This window comes from Aythya ferina (assembly GCF_964211825.1).
Source record: "Aythya ferina genome assembly, chromosome: 2".
In the NCBI taxonomy this organism is placed as follows: Eukaryota; Metazoa; Chordata; class Aves; order Anseriformes; family Anatidae; genus Aythya; species Aythya ferina.
In genome coordinates this window covers 743,940-763,769 of record NC_140297.1, presented here as the reverse complement: position 1 = coordinate 763,769, position 19,830 = coordinate 743,940, and the positions used below count along the sequence as shown (strand labels likewise).

At 72.3% G+C, this 19,830-nt stretch overlaps 1 protein-coding gene across 1 annotated transcript in view; it reads left to right on the top strand.

Annotated features, from left to right (window-relative positions):
• LOC311431660 (SCO-spondin-like) overlaps window positions 1-19,830 on the top strand; it is a gene marked incomplete at both ends in the record, with an annotated part of 34,037 nt that overhangs the window by 105 nt on the left and 14,102 nt on the right. The window contains 61 exon segments of the mRNA XM_084509439.1: window positions 62-274; window positions 384-466; window positions 579-749; window positions 835-1,034; window positions 1,227-1,329; window positions 1,503-1,661; window positions 1,767-1,852; window positions 2,032-2,154; window positions 2,225-2,387; window positions 2,913-3,153; window positions 3,241-3,379; window positions 3,451-3,577; window positions 3,668-3,840; window positions 3,923-4,144; window positions 4,222-4,387; window positions 4,680-4,932; window positions 5,479-5,659; window positions 6,013-6,107; window positions 6,175-6,431; window positions 6,518-6,652; window positions 6,740-6,942; window positions 7,065-7,192; window positions 7,288-7,397; window positions 7,508-7,657; window positions 7,736-7,829; window positions 7,941-8,341; window positions 8,475-8,705; window positions 8,788-8,973; window positions 9,146-9,382; window positions 9,535-9,657; window positions 9,734-9,825; window positions 9,937-10,174; window positions 10,616-10,768; window positions 10,845-10,982; window positions 11,112-11,294; window positions 11,368-11,518; window positions 11,590-11,749; window positions 11,848-11,902; window positions 12,035-12,148; window positions 12,269-12,487; window positions 12,578-12,675; window positions 12,973-13,114; window positions 13,197-13,377; window positions 13,475-13,505; window positions 13,583-13,841; window positions 14,082-14,252; window positions 14,829-14,993; window positions 15,300-15,479; window positions 15,624-15,746; window positions 15,851-15,980; window positions 16,095-16,220; window positions 16,298-16,411; window positions 16,558-16,724; window positions 16,888-17,052; window positions 17,131-17,386; window positions 17,485-17,531; window positions 17,637-17,807; window positions 18,371-18,502; window positions 18,769-18,914; window positions 18,992-19,086; window positions 19,158-19,200. Of these exon segments, the coding sequence (XP_084365565.1) occupies window positions 62-274; window positions 384-466; window positions 579-749; window positions 835-1,034; window positions 1,227-1,329; window positions 1,503-1,661; window positions 1,767-1,852; window positions 2,032-2,154; window positions 2,225-2,387; window positions 2,913-3,153; window positions 3,241-3,379; window positions 3,451-3,577; window positions 3,668-3,840; window positions 3,923-4,144; window positions 4,222-4,387; window positions 4,680-4,932; window positions 5,479-5,659; window positions 6,013-6,107; window positions 6,175-6,431; window positions 6,518-6,652; window positions 6,740-6,942; window positions 7,065-7,192; window positions 7,288-7,397; window positions 7,508-7,657; window positions 7,736-7,829; window positions 7,941-8,341; window positions 8,475-8,705; window positions 8,788-8,973; window positions 9,146-9,382; window positions 9,535-9,657; window positions 9,734-9,825; window positions 9,937-10,174; window positions 10,616-10,768; window positions 10,845-10,982; window positions 11,112-11,294; window positions 11,368-11,518; window positions 11,590-11,749; window positions 11,848-11,902; window positions 12,035-12,148; window positions 12,269-12,487; window positions 12,578-12,675; window positions 12,973-13,114; window positions 13,197-13,377; window positions 13,475-13,505; window positions 13,583-13,841; window positions 14,082-14,252; window positions 14,829-14,993; window positions 15,300-15,479; window positions 15,624-15,746; window positions 15,851-15,980; window positions 16,095-16,220; window positions 16,298-16,411; window positions 16,558-16,724; window positions 16,888-17,052; window positions 17,131-17,386; window positions 17,485-17,531; window positions 17,637-17,807; window positions 18,371-18,502; window positions 18,769-18,914; window positions 18,992-19,086; window positions 19,158-19,200 (9,598 nt within the window).

The following is a 19,830-nucleotide window of genomic DNA, read 5'->3' as shown; positions in this document are numbered from 1 at the left end:
AGTGGGGCCGGGCTGGCGCAGGCTCCCGGTGACGCCGGCGGGTGGCCGGGTGCCGTGGCAGGCGGTGGTGCCAGCAGACGGTGCCGGTGACGGAGGAGGAGGTGGTGTCCCCCCGGCGTGAGGACGTGGTGCCCTGCCCCAGCATGTACCAGTACAGCCTGGCGGGCTGGAGGATCGACCGGGACCGCATGCGCCAGGCTTACGGAGGGGACCGCGGTGTCCCCCCTGCCAGCGCCCAGCCCGGCTCCGGCACCCCCATGTGCTACGTCTACAAGTGAGCTCCAGGGGGTGCGCGGCGTTGGGGAGGGCAGGGGGCACCAGGGGATGCCCGTCCCCATGCCCCCTGCCCTCAGCCTGACTCCAGGGCTCCCCTGGCCCCGCAGACCCCCGGAGACGCGGCCGGTGGTGAGGAACCGCACGGTGCTCGCCTGCTGCGCCGGCTGGAGCGGCCCCCGCTGCACCGAGGGTAGGGGGTGGCAGAGGCGTGGTGGCACCGTGGTCCCCTGCACGCCGGGCTTAGCAGGCAGCAGGGGGACCACTGCAGTGCCACGGGGACGAGCTGCATCCCTCTGCCGCAGGGGAAGGCTCGCTGGGGCACTGCCACGCCGGGTGGCAGTGCCAGGACGCGCCGGGCGCCCGCAACCTCTCCGCCGTGAGCATGGCCGAGTGCTGCCGCCAGCCCTGGGGGCACAGCTGGAGGAACGCCTCCTCGGCGCTCTGCTTCGCCTGCGCCCACCAGCCCCTCGCCGGTGGGTCTGGGGGTCCTGAGCTGCAGGGGGACGGGCGCGGGGCTCTGCCAGGCACGTGCTGAGCGGTGCTCGCCCCCCGGCACAGGAGACGTGCCCCTGCCCGCAGCTCCGCGGGGCTCGGCCGCACGGCACCAGCGTCCTGCCGCCAGCTGCCTCGCCTGGGCCGGCTCCCGGTACCGCAGCTTCGACGGGAGGCACTTCCACTTCCAGGGCGAGTGTGCCTACAGCCTGGCAGCCTCCGCGGATGGCACCTGGGCTGTCACCATCGCCATGGGCAGCCCGCAGGTACCGGCCACCCCCGGGGCTGCACGCGACGGGGAGCTGAGCACGGGGTGGATGGAGAGGGTGGCTGGGGTTAGCCATGGATTGTCACCCCGGGGGCAGAGGTTCCAGCCCCGCTTTGTGCCACAATATCCGTGGCTGCTGGGTCCCTGCCGTGCCCCCCTTGTCCCCCTGCTCACGGCCTCTGTCCCGCAGGTGCTGCGCATGACATTTGGGCTGGACACGGTGGTGGCACGGGGCCGGAACGTCTCCGTGAACGGCGTGGGGGTGCCGGAGGGACAGCCCCACCTGCACGGTGGTGAGGGGCAGCGGGAACTCCTGTCCCCATGGGGCACTGCAGGGGACCTGGTGCCTTGTGGCACGAGGTGCTGCAGGGGAACAGTGCCAGCTCAGGGGGGCCACCTGCAGCGGTGCCCCACTGGGTCCCCTCCCCGTCCCCGTGCCCTGCTGACCCCGGTTTTGTCCTCGCAGGGATCAGCATCACCTGGCTCGGGGACTTTGTGGCCGTGGAGAGCGGGCTGGGCGTGCGCGTGAAGGCGGACGGGCGCGGGACGAGCTACGTGACGGTCAGCGCCGAGCTTTGGGGCAGCACGCGGGGGCTCTGCGGCCCCTACAACGACGACCCCGCCGGTAAGGCCGGCCCCTTGCTGGCACCCTGCATGGCGCAGCAGTGGCAGTCCCAGGGGTGGCCGTGCCGAGGATGGGTGGTGCATCCGTGGCATCCCCTGCCCGCAGATGACTTCCTGCGGGTCGGAGGGGACGTGGCCCCGTTTGCTGCCAGCTTTGGGAACTCCTGGAGGATCCCCGATGCCAGCTCCGAGGTACCGGGGCTGGGCAGAGCTGGGAAACAAAGTGGATGTGGCCGAGCAGAGTGGGGCACCGTGCCCAGCACCCAGCTGGGCTCTTTGGGGCTGTCACCTCAACCCCATTCCCAACAGCGGGGTGCTGGGGGGTCCCTCGCAGGTTTGCCCCCGCTCTGATGCCCCCCACCCGGGCACAGCTCTCTTGCAGGGACGCGGTGGAGCCCATCCCAGGCTGTGCAGCAGGCAGTGCAGCACGGAGGGCGGCCGAGGCTGTCTGCGGGGAGCTGCTCACCGAGCCCTTCAGCCAGTGCCACGGCGCGGTGAGTGGCACCGGCTCCGCGGGGCTGGGGGCGCACGGCCCCACCACCCTAACGCTGCCTCCTGCACCAGGTCGAGCCCCACGGCTTCTACGAGGCCTGCCTGGATGTGCACTGCCGGGAGGGGGGCGCGGGACCCTCACTGCCCCCCGCCGTCTGCGACACCTTTGCGGGCTACGTGCGGGACTGCGCCCAGCGGCAAGCCTACATCGACTGGCGCCGACCGGGCTTCTGCGGTAGGGATGTGCCCGGGGATGCTTGGGTCCCCAGCCCCTTTTTCTCCCCCTACCCCGCTGTGTGCTGCCAGCACCCACGGAGCTCGTGGGCACCCTGACGGGTTGTGCATGCACCCTGGTGGGGTGTGTGTGTGCGCCCTGATGGGTGTTTGTGCGCCCTGATGGGGTGTTTGTGCACCCTGGTGGCTCGCGCTTGCCCCTGTCCCCCATGCCCCCCGTGCCCAAGGCAGCACCCCTGCAAAGGGAGCTGCTTTCAGCCGAGTGAATCCCATTCCCCGACCCCTTCCTCCTTCCCTCTGTGGCCTGGGGTGCTGGGGGGAGCGGTGCTGCTGCCTCGGAGCTGAACCCCACAGCTGGGTGGCTTGGCTGTGTGGGTGGGTGGGGGGCTTGGTGGGATGGATGTGGTGGGACACGGTGGGACACAGTGGGATATGGTGGGATGGATGCGGTGGGATGTGTTGGGATGTGTTGGGATGTGTTGGGATGTGTTGGGATGTGGCTGAGCTGCGCCCCGGTGCCCCGCAGAGCGGCAGTGCGGCCATGGGCAGCGGTACTCGGACTGCGTGTCCTCCTGCCCTGCCAGCTGTGTGACCATGGATGCTGCCGAGGAGGGGCACTGCCGGGACGACTGCGCCAGCGGCTGCGAGTGCGCCCCGGGGCTGTACCTGGCCGGGGGGGGCTGCGTCCCCCAGAGCGCCTGCCCCTGCCTCCACGGCCGCCGGCAGTATGCCCCAGGGCAGAGCATCCGCCAGCGCTGCAACCGGTGGTGAGTGCTGGGGAGGGGGCAGAAAGGGGGAAAAAGAAGTGTGTGGGGGGGCACACGGTGTCCCCTGCATCATCCCTGTCCCCGCAGCACGTGCCGGGGGGGCCGCTGGCTCTGCACCCAGGACCGGTGCGCGGCGGAGTGCGCGGTGCTGGGGGACCTGCACTATGTCACCTTCGACCAGCGGCGCTTCTCCTTCCCGGGCGCCTGCGAGTACATCCTGGTGCAGGTCAGGATCGAGGGGGTTTGGGGAGGGGGTGCACGGTGAGGGGGGGTGCTCAGCGTGCTCTCTGCCCGCAGGACTTCGTGGAGGGGACGCTGCTGATCACGGCGGAGCAGGAGGCCTGTGGTGGCCGCCAGCCGCTCAGCTGCCTCCGGGTGCTCTCCGTCACCGTGCAGGGCGCTTCGGCACGGCTGCGCAGCACAGGTGACACAGGACGGGGGGCAAAAGGGTGACGGGCACTGGTTGGGGGGGCTCCACGCACCCACACCCCCCCTCTCTGCTCTCCCCGTGCAGGCGAGGTGGAGGTGAACGGGCGGGAGGTGCCGCTGCCCTTCGCCAGCGCCGCGCTGACGGTGCGCCGAGCGTCCTCCTCCTTCCTGCTGCTCCAGGCCTTCGGCACCCACGTGCTGTGGGGGCTGGAGACCCCCGCGGTGTACATCACCCTCCAGCCTGTCTTCGCCAACAAGGTGAGCCCCTCTGGGTGCCGCTACCCCCTCGCACCCTCGCCAGGCACCCAGACCGTGCCCGAGCGCTGTGCCCGTGCCGCAGGTGCGGGGTCTCTGCGGCACCTACAACTGGGACCAGCGGGACGAGTTCGCCACGCCGGCAGGGGACGTGGAGGTCGGCGTCGCCGCTTTTGCCAACAAGTACCGGGTGTCCAGCGCCTGCCCCGTGCTCGGCCCCGTCCCCTTCGAGCCCTGCAGCACCTACACCCCGCGCCGGGAGCTCGCGGCCGCCGCCTGCGCCGTCCTGCACGGCGCGCCCTTCCAGGTGCCGAGCAGCCCCGCGCCTGGCCAGGAGCCGGCACCGCGGTGTGCACGGTCTGATGTGTCCCCTCCTGCCCCCAGCCCTGCCACCACCTCGTGGACAGGGAGCCCTTCCACCAGCTCTGCCTCTACGATGTGTGCGCCTGCCTGGCCGGCAAGCAGTGCCTGTGCCCTGCGCTGGCTGCCTACGCACGGCAGTGCGCCCAGGAGGGAGCGGTCCTGTCCTGGAGGAACCAGAGCTTCTGCGGTGAGGGGTGGGGTTGGATGGGGTGGGATGGGGATGGGGATGGGGATGGGATGGGGATGGGATGGGGATGGGATGGGGATGGGATGGGGATGGGATGGGGATGGGGATGGGATGGGGATGGGATGGGGATGGGATGGGGATGGGATGAATGGGATGGGATGAATGGGATGCGGATGGGACGGGACATGAGATGGCCAGGACATTCTGGGGCCGGGCACTGTGGGTTCATATGGTGATGCAGGGCAGGGCAGGGCGGCTGCCTCCAGTCACTGCACCGCATCCATCCCTGCAGGCGCTCAGTGCGGCGGGGGCCAGGTGTTCCAGGAGTGCAGCAGCCCCTGCGGCAGGACCTGCGCCGACCTGCGCCTGGACGGGGCCGGCTCCTGCCCCGAGCTCGACGGCCTCTGCGTCTCCGGCTGCAACTGCCCCGAGGGGCTGGTGCTGGATGACGGCGGGCAGTGTGTCCCCAAGGACGTCTGTCCCTGCCGGCACGGCGGCGAGCTCTACCCAGCGGGCAGCAAGATCCGGCAGGGCTGCAACGCCTGGTGCGTGCCGCGGGGACCCCGGGCTCTGTGTCCCCAGGCTCCGGTGTCATCGGGGGGCGATGGGCTGCCCCAGGGGACAGCCTGTGGGGACGTGGTGGCAGCAGGGACCGGACGGGGACAGGACAGTGCCGGAGGTGTGAGGGGGTGGCAGGAGACACCTGATGAAATCACCCTATGGCCTGTTTGTGACGGTGCGGCAGGATAGGTGGGTTTCATTGAATGTCCCTGCCACGTGGCGCCGGTGTCACCTCTGAAGACGCTGTCCTCAGACCCCTGCTGGGGCTGGGGGCCGAGCTCCAGGCTCCAGCTGCCCTCCTGGGGCTAAGGACAAGCCCATAGCCGTGTGGGGACCTGAGTGCTGCTGGAGGCCACCTCCCTTTGCGAGCAGCATTTCGGGGGGGCCCAGGGGCGCTGGGCATGCTGTGGACCCCAGCATGGGGCTGGCTGGGGGGGGTCCCATCCATCCCAACCACCCCATACCCCCCTGAGGCTGGTGCCCCACATGGGGGTCCCGGCCCTCACCGCAGCCCCCCCTGCCCACCCCAGCGTCTGTGCCGCGGGCTCCTGGAGCTGCACCGATGCCCCCTGCCCCGAGGCCGCCTTCTGCCCCGGGGACCTGGTCTACGCCGTCGGGTCCTGCCTGCGCACCTGCGACAGCACCGAGCCCAACGGGACCTGCCCGGGGCTTGCTGACGGCTGCGTCTGCCCCCCGGGCACCGTCTTCCTGGTGGGTGCCCCCCCGGCTCTGCTGCCCTCGTGGGTGGGCACGGGGAGGGGTTGAGCACTGGGGACTGGGAAGCTCAGGGATGGGGCACGGGGGGCACTGGGGAGGTGGTCGGGGGAGGTGGGATGTTGGGGAGAGGGGTGCAGGGGGTGTGGGGTGCTGGGGAGCTGGGGAATGTGTGGCATTGGGGAATTCGGTCTTGAGGACATGGGGCACTGGAGAGCTGGGCTATAAGGGGCTGGAGAGGGCCCTGGGGGGCAGCAGGAGCTGGGTATTCCCCAACCCATCTGCTGGCACCCGTGCCCGGGTGTCCCCACGCATCACCCTGGGGCCTCACACAGCTCTGACGCCCGCAGGACGAGCGCTGCGTGCCCCCGGAGGAGTGTCCGTGCCAGCACAACGGGCGGCTCTACCAGCCCAACGACACCATCGTCCGGGACTGCAACACCTGGTGAGCCCCAGCCCAGCACCGCGGCGTGGGGCTGCCACGGCCCCCGCGCTCAGCTCCGTGCCCCCAGCGTGTGCCGGCGGCAGCGGTGGCGGTGCGGCAGCGAGGACTGTGCGGGGACCTGCGTGGCCACGGGGGACCCGCACTACATCACCTTCGACGGGAAGGCCTTCTCCTTCCTGGGGGACTGCGAGTACGTGCTGGTGCGCGAGGCCGGCGGGCTCTTCGCCGTCACCGCCGAGAACGTGCCCTGCGGCTCCAGCGGCGTCACCTGCACCAAGTCGGTGGTGGTGGCGCTGGGCAACACCGTGGTGCACATGCTGCGAGGTGAGGGGCGGCCCCGCGCTGCAGGAGGGGTGGATGCAGGGTGTGGGGGGGGACACGGCCGCCCTCACAGCCCCGCTGCCCCGCAGGGAGGGACGTGACGGTGAACGGGGTCTCGGTGCGGCCCCCCAAAACCTACAGCGGGAGCGGGCTGACGCTGCAGCGCGCCGGCCTCTTCCTGCTCCTGCTGTCCCGCCTGGGGCTGACGGTGCTTTGGGATGGAGGTGAGACCCGGGGGGGACACAGGACGCCGTGTGGGGACGTGTAGCAGCCCCCAGTTTGCTTGGAGCCGTGCCCCATCCTATCCCCAGGCACGCGGGTGTACGTCCGGCTGCACCCGCAGCACCGGGGCCGCGTGGCCGGGCTCTGCGGGAACTTTGACCGTGATGCGGAGAACGACCTGGCCAGCCGGCAGGGCGTGCTGGAGCCCACCGCCGAGCTCTTCGGCAACTCCTGGCGCGTCAGCCTGCTCTGCCCCGAGGTGGACGGCGCGGACACGCAGCACCCCTGCACCGTACGGAGCGGGACGGGATGGAGGCGCCCGCTGCGGGTGGATGGAGGGGGAGGGAAGGGTGCTCGGGGGTGATGGTTTGGGAATGAGGGCTCCTTCCCGTGGTGGTGACAGTTTTCCCCCAGGAGAACCCACACCGGGCAACGTGGGCCCGCAAGCGCTGCAGCGTCCTCACGCAGCGGCTCTTTGCGCCCTGCCACGAGGAGGTGCCGTGCCAGCGCTTCTACGACTGGTGCGTCTTCGATGCCTGCGGGTAGGTGCTGGGCCGCAGACACCCCCTGGGAGGGGTCCCGAGCCCCCTCCTGCCTGTCCCCACCGCAGCACCACCCCGCTGTGCCCTTTCGGCAGCTGTGACTCCGGGGGGGACTGCGAGTGCCTGTGCACGGCCATCGCCACCTACGCCGAGGAGTGCGGCCAGCGCGGCGTCCACATCCGATGGAGGAGCCAGGACCTGTGCCGTGAGTCCCCATCCCCAGTGCCAGGGATGGGCTGGGGGGGTCCAGGCTGGGGGTCCTGCTCGCCCCAGGGCTGTCAGGATACAGCCCCCTTTACCCCCCTGCCTCCGCAGCCATGCAGTGTGACGGGGGGCAGGAGTACAGCGCCTGCGGCCCCCCCTGCCCCCAGACCTGCCAAAACTTCGGCCTGGAGCTGCCCGAGCACTGCGACACCATGTCGTGCCTGGAGGGCTGCTTCTGCCCCGAGGGGAAGGTGCTGCACGGTGAGTGTGGGGCCGCCGTGGGGCTGCCGTGGGGCTGGCCCATGCCGTGCTCACCAACACCTCCCTGTCTGGGGGCAGAGGGCAGCTGCATCGACCCCGCCGAGTGCCCGTGCGTCTGGGAGGGCATCGCCTTCCCACCCGGCGCCGGGGTGCAGCAGGGCTGCAAGAACTGGTGAGTGGGGTGCGAGTGGGGGGTGTCCCCATCCCTGGTGCCGCTGTGGCACCGGGTACAGAGCAGGCAGGCGGGCACCACGCAGCAGGACTAACCCCGGCCACCCCGCAGCACGTGCGCGGCCGGGCTGTGGCAATGCGCGCCCACCGCCCAGCCCTGCCCGCCCCAGCCCCGCTGCCCCGACTCGGAGTTCCCCTGCCGCACCAGCGGGCGCTGCGTGCCGGGCGCCTGGCTCTGCGACAACGAGGACGACTGCGGGGACGGCTCGGACGAGGTCTGCGCCCCGCGCTGCGCCCCCCACCAGCACCGCTGCGCCGGGGGGCAGTGCGTGCCCTGGGGCGCCCGCTGCGACGGCGTGCCCGACTGCGCCGACGGCTCCGACGAGGGCGGCTGCCCCCCGCCCGCCTGTGCCCCCCCGGAGTTCCGCTGCGCCAGCGGCCGCTGCATCCCCCGGGCACGTGTCTGCGACGGGGAGCTGGACTGCGGCTTCGCCGACGACTCGGATGAGGCAGGTGAGCGGCCCCAGCACGCTGCGGATGGCTCCGCGTGTTCCCGTGCCCCGTGGTGAGGGTGCCCCAACGCCCCTGTCCCCCGTGGGGGGGGGGTCCTTGCCCCACGGTGGGGGTCTGCCCGCTGTCGCCGCAGGCTGCAGCCCGACCTGCGGCACCGGGGAGTTCCGCTGCGCAGCAGGGCGCTGCGTGCCCTACCCGCACCGCTGCGACGGGCACGACGACTGCGGGGACTTCAGCGACGAGCGGGACTGCGTCTGCCCCGCCGGCCGCTTCCAGTGCCCCGATGGCCTCTGCCTGCCCCTGGCTGCTGTCTGTGATGGGACAGAGGACTGCACGGCTGGCACGGACGAGGCGTTCTGCCCAGGTGAGGGGCCATGGCCGTGCCGCCCGCGGGGATGAGCCCGCCGTGGTGGCATCGCCCCTGGGGACTGTCCCCTTCCCTGCAGGCCGGGTGACCTGCGCCCCAGGACAGCTCCCATGCCCCGACGGCTCGTGCATGGGCCAGGCAAAGCTCTGTGATGGCGTCTGGGACTGCAGGGACGGCTGGGACGAGAGCCCCGCACGCTGCATCGTGTCCTGGGCCACTCCTGTGCCTGCCCAGCTGCCCACGGCGCCTGCCAATGGCACGGCAGGTGAGGGACATGAGTGTCCCCTGCACCCTGCTATGTCCCTGCTGTCTGGGGGGCTCACCAGGAGCACCCCACTTGTGGCTGGGATGGAGAGGCCCTGCAGCTCCGGGGGTGACGCGTGGGGATGCTGCATGGGGTCCCTGCTCACTGTGGCACCCCGGGGTGCCACCTCCAGCTCCCGCCTGTGGTCCCTACGAGTTCCCGTGCCGGAGCGGGGAGTGCACGCCGCGGGGCTGGCTGTGCGACGGCGAGGCCGACTGCCTGGACGGCAGCGACGAGCTGGGCTGCAACCGGAGCTGCGGGCTGGGGCAATTCCCCTGCGCCCTGGGCGCCCACTGCATCCCCCACGGCCACCTCTGCGACGGCGTCCCCCACTGCCCCGACCACTCCGACGAGAGCGCCGACACCTGCGGTGAGGCGCCGCGGGTCCCCAAGGGTCCCCATCCCCTGGGACGCCCTCTGGGGGGGCGCAGCGAGGCTCCGCACCCCCCTAGGGTCCCCAGAGTGGTGCGGGGGGTCCGTCCCAGCGCGGTGACACCTGATGGGGCTGTGTCCCTGGGGCAGGCTCTACCCAGATCCCGCCGTGCCCGGGGCACTTTGTGTGCAATGACCGCGTGTGCGTGAACGCGTCCAGGGTGTGCGACGGCAGCCTCGACTGTCCCCAGGGCGAGGACGAGCTGGCCTGCGGTGAGGGAAGGGGGGGTGGGAGGTGTATTGGGGCTGGGGGGCCCGGCGTGTGCCCACAGCCCTGTCCCTGTCGCAGAGAGCCACGTCCCCGCCGAGGGGAGGAACCGGACGGGGGGTCCCTGCACCGAGTACGCCTGCGGGGACGGCGAGTGCGTCGCCTTCAAGCAGGTACGGCCACGGGACGGGGACCCCCCCTTCGTGCCCTGTGCCGTGGTGGGGGCCCCGTGGGGTCCTCCCCATTGCCCTGCCGGGGGGGCTCAGCATCGCCACGCACCGCAGGTCTGCAACGGGATGCCGGACTGCGGGGACGGGGACACGGCCTCAGGATGGGTGCCCTCAGACGAGAGGGACTGCGGGCACTGGGGGCCCTGGGCACCCTGGGGTGCCTGCAGCCGCTCCTGCGGCCCCGGCCAGCAGCTGCGTGCGCGGGGCTGCAGCCAGCAGGGCCCCGATGTGCTGCACCAGTGCCACGGAGAGGCCACGCAGGCACGGCCCTGCTTCAGCACCGCCTGCCCCGGTGAGTGGGCAAGGGGCTGTGCGTGGGGTGGGGGGGCTGGGGGGTCCCTGTGGCTGGGGTGCCTGGGGGATCTGGGGGTTCCCGTGGCTGGGGATGCCCAGGGGGTCTGGGGGTTCCCATGTCCATGGCTGCTGGGGACACCCGGGGGGTTCCCAGTGCACAGGGGATCTGGGGGGGTCCCACAGCCAGAGCTGCCCCAGGGACTGGGGGGGCTCCCACAGCCAGCGCTGCCTGGGGGGGGGCTTCCCATGGCTGCAGGTACCCAAGGAACTTGGGGGTCCCCATGACCTAGGCTGCCCGGGGGATTTGGGGGCCGCTTGGTGTGCCCAGCGGGGTTCCCACAGCCACGGCTGCCTGGGGGGAGGCTGTGGAGGAGGGGAGTCCCAAATCTGGGGTTCCCCGGGGGGGGCCACCTGCCCTCACCCCTCCCTCTGCCCGCAGTGCACGGCGCTTGGAGCGAGTGGGCGACCTGGTCCAACTGCACGGGGGGCTGCGAGGGGGTGGTGGTGCGCCAGCGGCACTGCCTGCCCCCCCGGGACGGGGGCCAGCCCTGCGCCGCGCTGCCCGCCACGGCCCCCGCCACCCTGGAGATAGGTGGGTGACCCCCCCCAGCCCCCCAACTCCTCCTGCCGGGGGCTCCCACAGCCCTGACCCCTCTTCTCCACCCCAGGCCCATGCCAGCAGGACGGGTGCCCCCCCGCCTCCTGCCCCGGGGGGCTGCAGCACCGTCCCTGCGCCCCCTGCCCCACGTCCTGCGCCGACCTCGCCAGCCGCGCGCAGTGCCCCCGGGAGCAGCCGTGCACCCCAGGTGAGTCTGGGGGCCGCAGGGTGGCACCGACCCCAGGCCACCAGCCCCCTCCCCAGATGTGCCACAACCTCCTGGGCTCGGGGGTCTCCGCGGTGGGTGCCCACCCACCCACCCGCCGCCCTCCCGCAGGGTGCTGGTGCCCGGAGGGCCTTGTGCTGGACGGCGAGCGGGGCTGCGTGCGCCCACGGGAGTGCCGCTGCGAGGTGGAGGGGCTGCGCTACTGGCCAGGGCAGCGCATGAAGCTCAACTGCCGCCTCTGCACCTGCCTGGACGGCCAGCCCCGGCGCTGCCGACACAACCCCGCCTGCACCGGTGCGCCCTGCGCCGCGCCCCACCTCGGGGAGGGTGCCGGGACCCCCGTCTCACCCCCCATCTGTGCCCGCAGTGAGCTGCAGCTGGTCCCCTTGGTCGCCCTGGGGCGAGTGCCTGGGTCCCTGCGGCGTGCAGAGCATCCAGTGGTCCTTCCGCAGCCCCAGCCACCCCGGCACGCGCGGGGCTGGCCGGCAGTGCCGCGGCATCTACCGCAAGGCACGCAGGTGAGGCCAGGGTGAGCGGGCACGGGGAGGGTGGCGGCAGCAGCAGGTCCCCTCCACGTCCCCTCCCGCAGGTGCCAGACGGAGCCGTGCCAGGCGTGCGAGCACCAGGGCCGGACCCGTGCGCTCGGGGAGCGCTGGCGCTCGGGGCCCTGCCGCGTCTGCCAGTGCCTGCCCGGCCCCCGGGTGCGGTGCTCGCCCTACTGCCCACACAGCGCCGGGGGCTGCCCGCAGGTGAGGGTCCCAGGGGGGGCTGCGCCGGGCTTGCTGGGCAGGGGAGGGGCGCAGCGGTGGCAGCGTGGTGCCGGTGGTGACGGGGTCCCCTCGTGCAGGGCCAGGTGCTGGTGGAGGGCCAGGGGGATTCCTGCTGCTTCTGCGCCTGGCCAGGTGAGCCCGGGGCTTGGGGGCGCAGGGGGGGCACGGCCCCATGGTCCTCGGGGTGCTGCTCGGGGGCCGGGCTGTGTTCCCACCGGGTGCCCACCAGGACCTGGTGCCGCACGGTGTCTGTCCCCGCTGCAGGTGGCAATGTGACGGCCGTCCCCACGGGGCTGACGACGGAGCCCACCCCCTCCAGTGTGCCAGCGGAGCCCCCCAGCAGCCCGCTGGCCACCTTCCCACTGCCTCCCCCAGGCGGTACGTGAGACCCCCGCTCACACAGCCTGTCCCCTTGGGGACCAGCCCTGCGGTGTCACCACCTCCCAGGAGGAGCTGACCCCGATCTGCTCCCCCCAACCCCATTCCCGCTGCCTGCAGACCCCTGCTACAGCCCCCTGGGCATCGCCTCCCTGCCCGACAGCAGCTTCAGCGCCTCGGCCTCGCAGGAGGGGCACCCGGCCCCCGCCGGCCGCCTGCACCACGTCTCCCCAGGGCAGGAGCTGCAGGGCTGGGCCCCCCCGGCCGACATCTTCCCCGGGCTGCCCTCGCAGCCGCCCTTCCTGCAGCTGGACCTGCTGCAGCCCACCAACCTCACCGGTGGGTGCTGCGTGCTGGGCGGCACCAGCACCGCTGCCCCGGGCACTGCGCCGGCACCGGTGCCACCGTGTGCCACGTCTCTGCCTCCAGGCGTGGTGCTGCAGGGGGCAGGTGCCGGCGACGCCTTCGTCACCGCCTTCCAGCTGCAGCTCAGCACCGACGGGACGCGCTGGCACGACTACCGACAGGTCTCCGCCGGCAGCCAGCCGGAGCCCAAGGTGCTGCCTGTGCCTGGTGTGCGTGTGAGGGTGTGAGTGTGTGAGTGTGCACAGGGGGGGCTGAACAGAGCTTGTTCAGCTGCCCCCAGAGTGGTTCTGAGTGTCCCCTTTCGGCCAGGGATGCGGTGACCCCGTGTCACCTCCCCTCCACCTTTGGCACGCACCCGTGCGAGTGCGCAGGGCTGGATGTGGGGTGCTGGAGCACCCCGGGGTGCGCATGGGGTGCACCCCCCCACACCCAGCCCTGCACCCCCGCTCTCCCCGCAGCTCTTCCAGGGCAACTGGGACGCCGTCACGCCGGCGGTGCAGCCGCTGGGGCGCATGGTGCAGGCGCAGCACGTGCGCATCCTCCCGCGCCGCTTCCACAACCGCATCGTCCTCCGCGCCGAGCTGCTGGGCTGCCCGCCAGGTACCGCAGCCGTAGGGGGGGGTCCGTGGGGGTTCCCCCCGCTGCCAGGACCCCCTCTGCTCACCTCTCCCCCTCCCCAAAGTGCTCCCTGCAACGCTCGGGGCGACGCCGACCCCACCGCCCTGCGGCGCGGGCGAGTTGTGGTGCGGGGACGGCTGCGTGGGGGCGTCCCGGAGGTGCGACGGCATCACCGACTGCGCCGGGGGTGCCGACGAGGCCGGCTGCGAGCCCCCCCCCACTGCGCTGCCCACCCGTCCTGCCAGGTACCCGCACTGCTGGGGTCCCCTCGGAGCCTGCGCCCCCACCAGAGCCGGGGTTTGGGGTGCGGGACCCCTCACTGCCCGGCTCTGTTCCTTGCAGCCCCCCGGCCCCCGCCAGCGCTGGCATCCTGGTGAGCCCCGGGGATGGGGGGGGACGAGACGGGGCACAGGGGGTGGCAGCGGGTGACACTCACCTCCCCGTGCACAGGGGACATCGGGGACAGGAGCTGGGCTGCTCCCTGCCGAGCCCCCCATGGAGCCCCCCAGTGCAACCAGCACCGGACCCCCCCACCCCGCTGTGCTGGGACCAGTAACGAGCGGGCCACTGGCTGTCCCTGCCACTGCGGTGTCCCCTGGGGGGCCACCCCCTGCCAGCCCCCCGGTACCGGGTATGGCCGCCGTGACCATCACCCCCCCCGCCACGGGACTGCCTGCTCTGCCTGCGCCCCCCACCCCGACAGCGGCAGGTAAGGGGGCACGGCTTAGCGCCAGACCCGGGGGGGGGCACACACAACCTCCCCCTCCCCTGGCACCGCGGGGGGACACGGGTGTCCCTGGGGCAATGTGGGGACAGCTCCCCGGCTTGCTGCTGGGGGGGCTGTGGGGCTGGGGGATGCCATGGGGGCAGGGGTCCCGTGGCATCCCCGGGGCAGGGGGCAGGGGGCAGGCGACCCCCGGCTGAGCTCTGCCCCCCGCCCGCCCCACAGGGACCCCCCCCGCCTCCAACAGCCCCCCGGCCCCCCTGGTTTGGCCCCCCGGGCCCCCCCCCAGCTGCTCCCCCAAGCAGTTCTCCTGCGGCACCGGCGAGTGCCTGGCCCTGGCCAAGCGCTGCGACCTGCACCGGGACTGCGCCGACGGCACCGACGAGAGCGGCTGCGGTGCGGGGGGACGGGGGGGTGGGGGGGGTGGGATGGGGATGGGGATGGGATGGGATTTGGGATGGGATGGGGATGGGGATGGGGATGGGATGGGATGGGGATGGGGATGGGATGGGGATGGGATGGGGATGGGGATGGGATGGGGATGGGGATGGGATGGGGATGGGGATGGGATGGGATGGGGATGAGATGGGGATGGGGATGGGATGGGGATGGGCTGGGATTAATGGGATTAATGGGATGGGGATGGGGATGGGATGGGATGGGGTTGGGGACAAGGAAGGGGATAGGGACGGGCACAGGGACATTGATGGGGCTGGGGATTGGGATGTGGGCAGGAATGGGGACGGGGTCTCCCTTCATCCCAGAGCATCCTGTGCCCGGCCAGCTCCAGCCCTCTGCCCCTTTGGGGTCCCCAGGACACCCCAAGTCTGGTGACAGTGGGGCCGGTGACACTGGTCTTGGGGCACCAAGCAGGGCTGAGCATCGGCTCTGTCCCCAAGAGACCCCCGTGGGGACGAGCCCCAGGCGTGGGGAGGGTCCGGGGCAGCCCTGACCCCGCTCTGTCCCCACCAGTTGACTGCATCCTGTCCCCGTGGGGGGGCTGGAGCGAGTGCAGCCGCTCCTGCGGGCTGGGGGTCACCGCCCGGCAGCGGGTCCTGCTGCGGGGCGCCCTGCCGGGGGGCTCCTGCCCGCGCCCCCACCTCGACGCCCGCTCCTGCTTCCTGCGCGCCTGCCCAGGTACCGGCCCCCACGGGACCCACGCTGCTGGGGGGGCTCTGTCCTGGGGGCATCGTGGTGGGGGGCACTGTGGTGGGGCACGTTGCACCCCGTAGGGACGGGACACGGTGGCACGGGAGGGTGGCTGGCGCATCCCACACCCCAGCCCCCCAGGCATGGCCATCGTGCTGGAGCAGGGGACACGGGGGGGATATAGGGGGGGTTGTGTCACATCCCAAGCCTGAATGGGGCTGGGGACACCGCGGGGTGATGCGGGTGGGTGGGCAGGGGGTGCCCGCAGTGCCCCCATCCTGCTTCCCCCCCCAGTGCCCGGTGGCTGGGCTGCGTGGGGCGCCTGGTCCCCCTGCGACGCCGAGTGCCAGGGAGGGGTGCGGAGCCGCAGCCGGAGGTGCACCGACCCCCCTCCCAAAAACGGGGGCCAGCCCTGCCCCGGGGAGGCCCTGCAGAGCCAGCCCTGCAACCTGCAGCCCTGCGGGGACACCACAGGTAGGGGACGGGGGGGACAGCAGGAGGGGGACACGGAGTTGGGGGGGGTGATGGGGACGCTGTTCCGGGGCGTGGGGATGTGTGCTGCGGGCAGGGGGGGCACCGGGCAGCACCCCACCCTCACAGCATCCCCTGTGCCCCCAGACTGCGGCCCCGGGATGGTGCTGGTGCGGGCAGAGGACTGCGCACGGGGCTTGGTGCCCCCCTGTCCCCAAGCCTGTGGGGACCTGAGTGCCACCACGAGCTGCCAGAGCCCCTGCCAGGAGGGTGAGTGGGGGGCCGGGGTGGCACGGGGGTGGCACGGGGTGGCACGGAGAGCGCATGGGGTGCTGGTGAGGGCACAACGGGGCTGAGCCGGTGCCTCCGGGCAGGCTGCCGGTGCCCGCCGGGGCTGTTCCTGCAGGAGGGCGCCTGCGTCAACGCCAGCCAGTGCCACTGTCACCTGGGCCAGCAGCGCTGGCTGCCCGGCCACGTCTTCCTGCGGGACAACTGCAGCCAGTGGTGAGCGGCAGCGCCGTGCCCCCTGCCCTGCCTGTGCCCGGGGACGCCCCGCACGCTGCCCCGTGGCTGCTCCTCGTCCCCATCCCCACGGCTGAGCCCTGCTTCTGTCCCCAGCATGTGCCAGGACGGGGCGGTGACATGCGAGGAGCTGTCCTGTCCCATCCCCTGCGGCTGGTCCGCCTGGTCGCCGTGGACCCCCTGCGACCGCAGCTGCGGCGTGGGGACGCAGGAGAGGTTCAGGTGTGGGGCTGGGGAGGGGTTCCCGGCCCCACGGCGCTTGGTGAGGACGGGGACCAAGGGGACCTCCATCCCTGCAGGTCCCCTTCCAACCCTGCCTCAGCCCACGGCGGAGCCCCCTGCGACGGGGACGCCCGGGAGGTGCGCGAGTGCCACACGCCCTGCGCCCCCGGTACGTGCACCCCTGAGTCCCAGTGATACGGGGGCTGCTTTGGGGACCCCCAGCACCCCGGGGACAGGAGGGCAGCCGTCCCCTCTGCTCACACCGCCCCCGGTGGGGGTGACGTGGGGGTGCCCGCGGGGGCTGCTCCGGTGCCACGTCTGTCCCCACAGAGCTCAGCAGCGGCTGGAGCGCCTGGACCCCCTGGGCCCCCTGCTCCCGGAGCTGCTTCCACCACGTGGACCACCGTGGGAGGCGGTGGCGATTTCGGCACTGCGAGGGGCCAGCAGGAACCTGCCCGGGGGTGGGGGCGCAGGAGGAGCCCTGCGACACGGCCCCCTGCCCGGGTGAGCGCCCCGGACAGCTTGGGGCACACTGAGGGTGCGGGGGGCTGCTGGTGCCACCAGGGCCATGGGTCTGGGGGAGGCTGGACCCGCCGGGGAGCCCCTGCTGCAGGAGGGGGTCCCGGGATGTTTGGTGGGGGGGGGTCACGAGCCCGTCTCCCCGCAGTGGCAGGCGTTTGGATGCCCTGGTCCTCCTGGTCCGAGTGCTCGGCTCCCTGCGACGCCGGCGTGCAGACGCGCAGCCGGGCCTGTGCCCCCCCGGCTTTTGGGGGGTCCGAATGCGAGGGCCCCCTCCTCCAGACCCGCGACTGCAACGCCCAGCCCTGCGGAGGTGCGTGCACGGCGGGATGCGGGGCTTTGGCTCCGAGGGGGGGCCGATACCGAGCCCTGCCGCCCGCTGTCCCCGCAGCGCAGTGCCCCGGCACCATGCGGTACCGCACGGCCGAGGAGTGCCGGAGCCAGGGGGGGCCCTGCCCGCGGCTGTGCCGGGACCTGGAGCCCGGCGTGGTGTGTGCCGCGCGCTGCCAGCCCGGCTGCCACTGCCCCGCCGGGCTCCTGCTGCAGGACGACGGGAGCTGCGTGCCACCCGGACGCTGCCCCTGCCACCACCGCGGCCACCTCTACCCGCCCGGTGCCACCGCCGCCCTGGACGCCTGCAACAACTGGTGGGGGTCACACCGGGGATGGGGTCTGGGAGGGGTCCTGGGGGGGCCCAGCCCTGCTTTTCGCCCCCCCCTCTTTGCTCACCTCCCCTCTCGTGCAGCACCTGCGTGGCCGGGGAGATGGTGTGCGGCACGGAGCCCTGCCCAGGTACCGACCCAGAGGGGGCCCCGGGGGGTGAGGGGGGGTCCCGGTGCCTCCTGGTGCTGGGGAATGAGGGTGGGGGGGTGCAACGAGTCCCCAAACCCCCCCCAGTGCCCTGTGGCTGGAGCAGCTGGACGGCCTGGAGCTCCTGCAGCCGCAGCTGCGACGTGGGGACACGGCGGCGCTACCGGGTCCCTGGGGTGCCCCCCCAGGCCGAGGGGGGCCCCCCCTGCCAGGGACCCAGCATGGAGGTGGAGTTCTGCAGCCTGCAGCCCTGCCGGGGTGAGCAGCCCCCGGCACCCAGGACCCCGGGGTGGGGGGTCCCCTGGGGGGTGCCATGGGGAGGGGGTCCCCTTTGGGGTGTCCCCAGGGGGTGTCCCTGGGGAGGGTGCCATGGGGTGGGTGTCCCCAGGGGGGTGTCCCCAGGGAGGTGCCATGGGGAGGGGATCACCTTCAGGGTGTCCCCTTTGGGGTGTCCCCAGGGGGGTGTCCCTGGGGAGGGTGTCCCAGGGATGTGCGCCCCCCCCATGTATGGGTGTTTTGGGGTGGGTGTCCCTTGTGTGGGTGGCTTTGGTGTTGGTGTCCCTGGGGTGTCCCTGGTGTGGGTGCCCCCAGAGAGAAGCCCCCAGGGTTGGTGCTCCCAGGTGGGTGTCCCTTGGGGTGGGTGTCCCTGGGGTGGCTTCTCCGGGGTGGGTGCCCCTAGAGAGGACACCCCCCGGGACACTTTTCCATGGGATGGATGCCCCGGGTGGGTATCTCCTGGGGGGTGTCCCTGTTGGGGGGTGCTCCCCGGGGGGAGGGAGTACAGGACAGGGCAGCACCCCGAGCCTCCCCCACGTGCGCAGGGGCCGTGGCGCCGTGGGGGCCGTGGTCGGGGTGCTCGGTGCCCTGCGGGGGCGGCTACAGGAACCGCACGCGGGGGGGGTCCCCGCTGCGCGGCCTCGAGTTCAGCACCTGCAACCCCGCGCCCTGCCCTGGTGAGCCGAGCCCCGTCTGTCCGTCTGTCCATCCGTCTGTCCATCCGTCCGTCTGTCCATCCGTCCACCCCAGCACCCCACCCTCTGGTCACTCGTCACCCCACCCCGTGCTGCGCCGCACCCCGGCGCACCCCACAGGCCGTGGTGGGGGCGCAGAGCCCTGTCCCCCCCTCCCCATGCCACCACCCCCCAACACCGTGACACCCCCCTGCAGTGCTGGGGGGGTGCTCAGGGGGTGTCTGTGCCCCCCCCGCCCCCCCTTCCAGGCGAGGAGCCCGGTGTCTGCCCCCCCGGCAAGCAGTGGCAGCCGTGCGCCCACGTCCCGGCCTCGTGCGCGGAGCTGAGCGCGGCCCCCGCGGCCGGTGGGCGCTGCCACCCCGGCTGCTCCTGCCCCCCGGGGGCCCTGCTGCTGGTGAGAGGGGACGGGGAGGTGGGGACGGGGGTGGTGGGGACCCCCCCAAAGCCATATCCTGGTGCCACATCCCACAGAATGATGAGTGCGTGGCGGAGGAGGAATGTCCCTGCACCACGGACGGCGCGCTCTACCTGCCCGGGGACACCGTGCCCCGGGGCTGCCAGAACTGGTCAGTGCCCACCCGGGGTGGGGACACCCGGCTGCTGCTGCCCCCCAAAAACCTTCACCCTCCATCCCCAGCTCCTGCATCGCCGGCCGGGTCACCAACTGCTCCCGGGTGGCTTGTGGTGACGGTAAGACCCCCGCCAGCCCCTTGCCGTGCCCCCCACGCGTGGGGTGGCTGCGGGGACAGCCCCAACTCTGCCCTGGTGACCCTGTGGGGACACGTCCCTGATGTCCCCTGAGGATGGTGGCACTTGGAGGGGTGTGCCCCAAAAATGAGGGATGTGCCCAAAATCGGGGGATGTGCTCGAAAGGGAAGGTCTGCCCCAAAATGGAGGGGAGGGGGGAATATGTCCCAAAAGGGAGGGATGTGCCCAAAATGGGGGGATGGACCCCAAAACGGAGGGATGTTCTCCAAAAAAGAGGGATGTGCCCAAAAGGGAGGGATGTACCCCAAACTGGGAGGGAGGAGGGAATCTGCCCCAAAAGGGAGGGATGTTCCCCAAAAAGGAGGGATGTGCCCAAAAGGAAGGGTCTACCCCAAAATGGTGGAGGGGGGCGAATCTGTTCCAAAAGGGTGGGAAGTGCCCCAAAAGGGAGTGATGTGCCCCAAACTGGGGGGAGGAGGGAATTTGCCCCAAAAAGGAAGAATGTGCCCCAAAATGGGGACACCTGCCCCGAGGCGAGCTCCGGGCTGCACCAGCGCCCCCAAACCTCCTGGGGCCCACGCTGATGCCCCCTACCCGGGGCA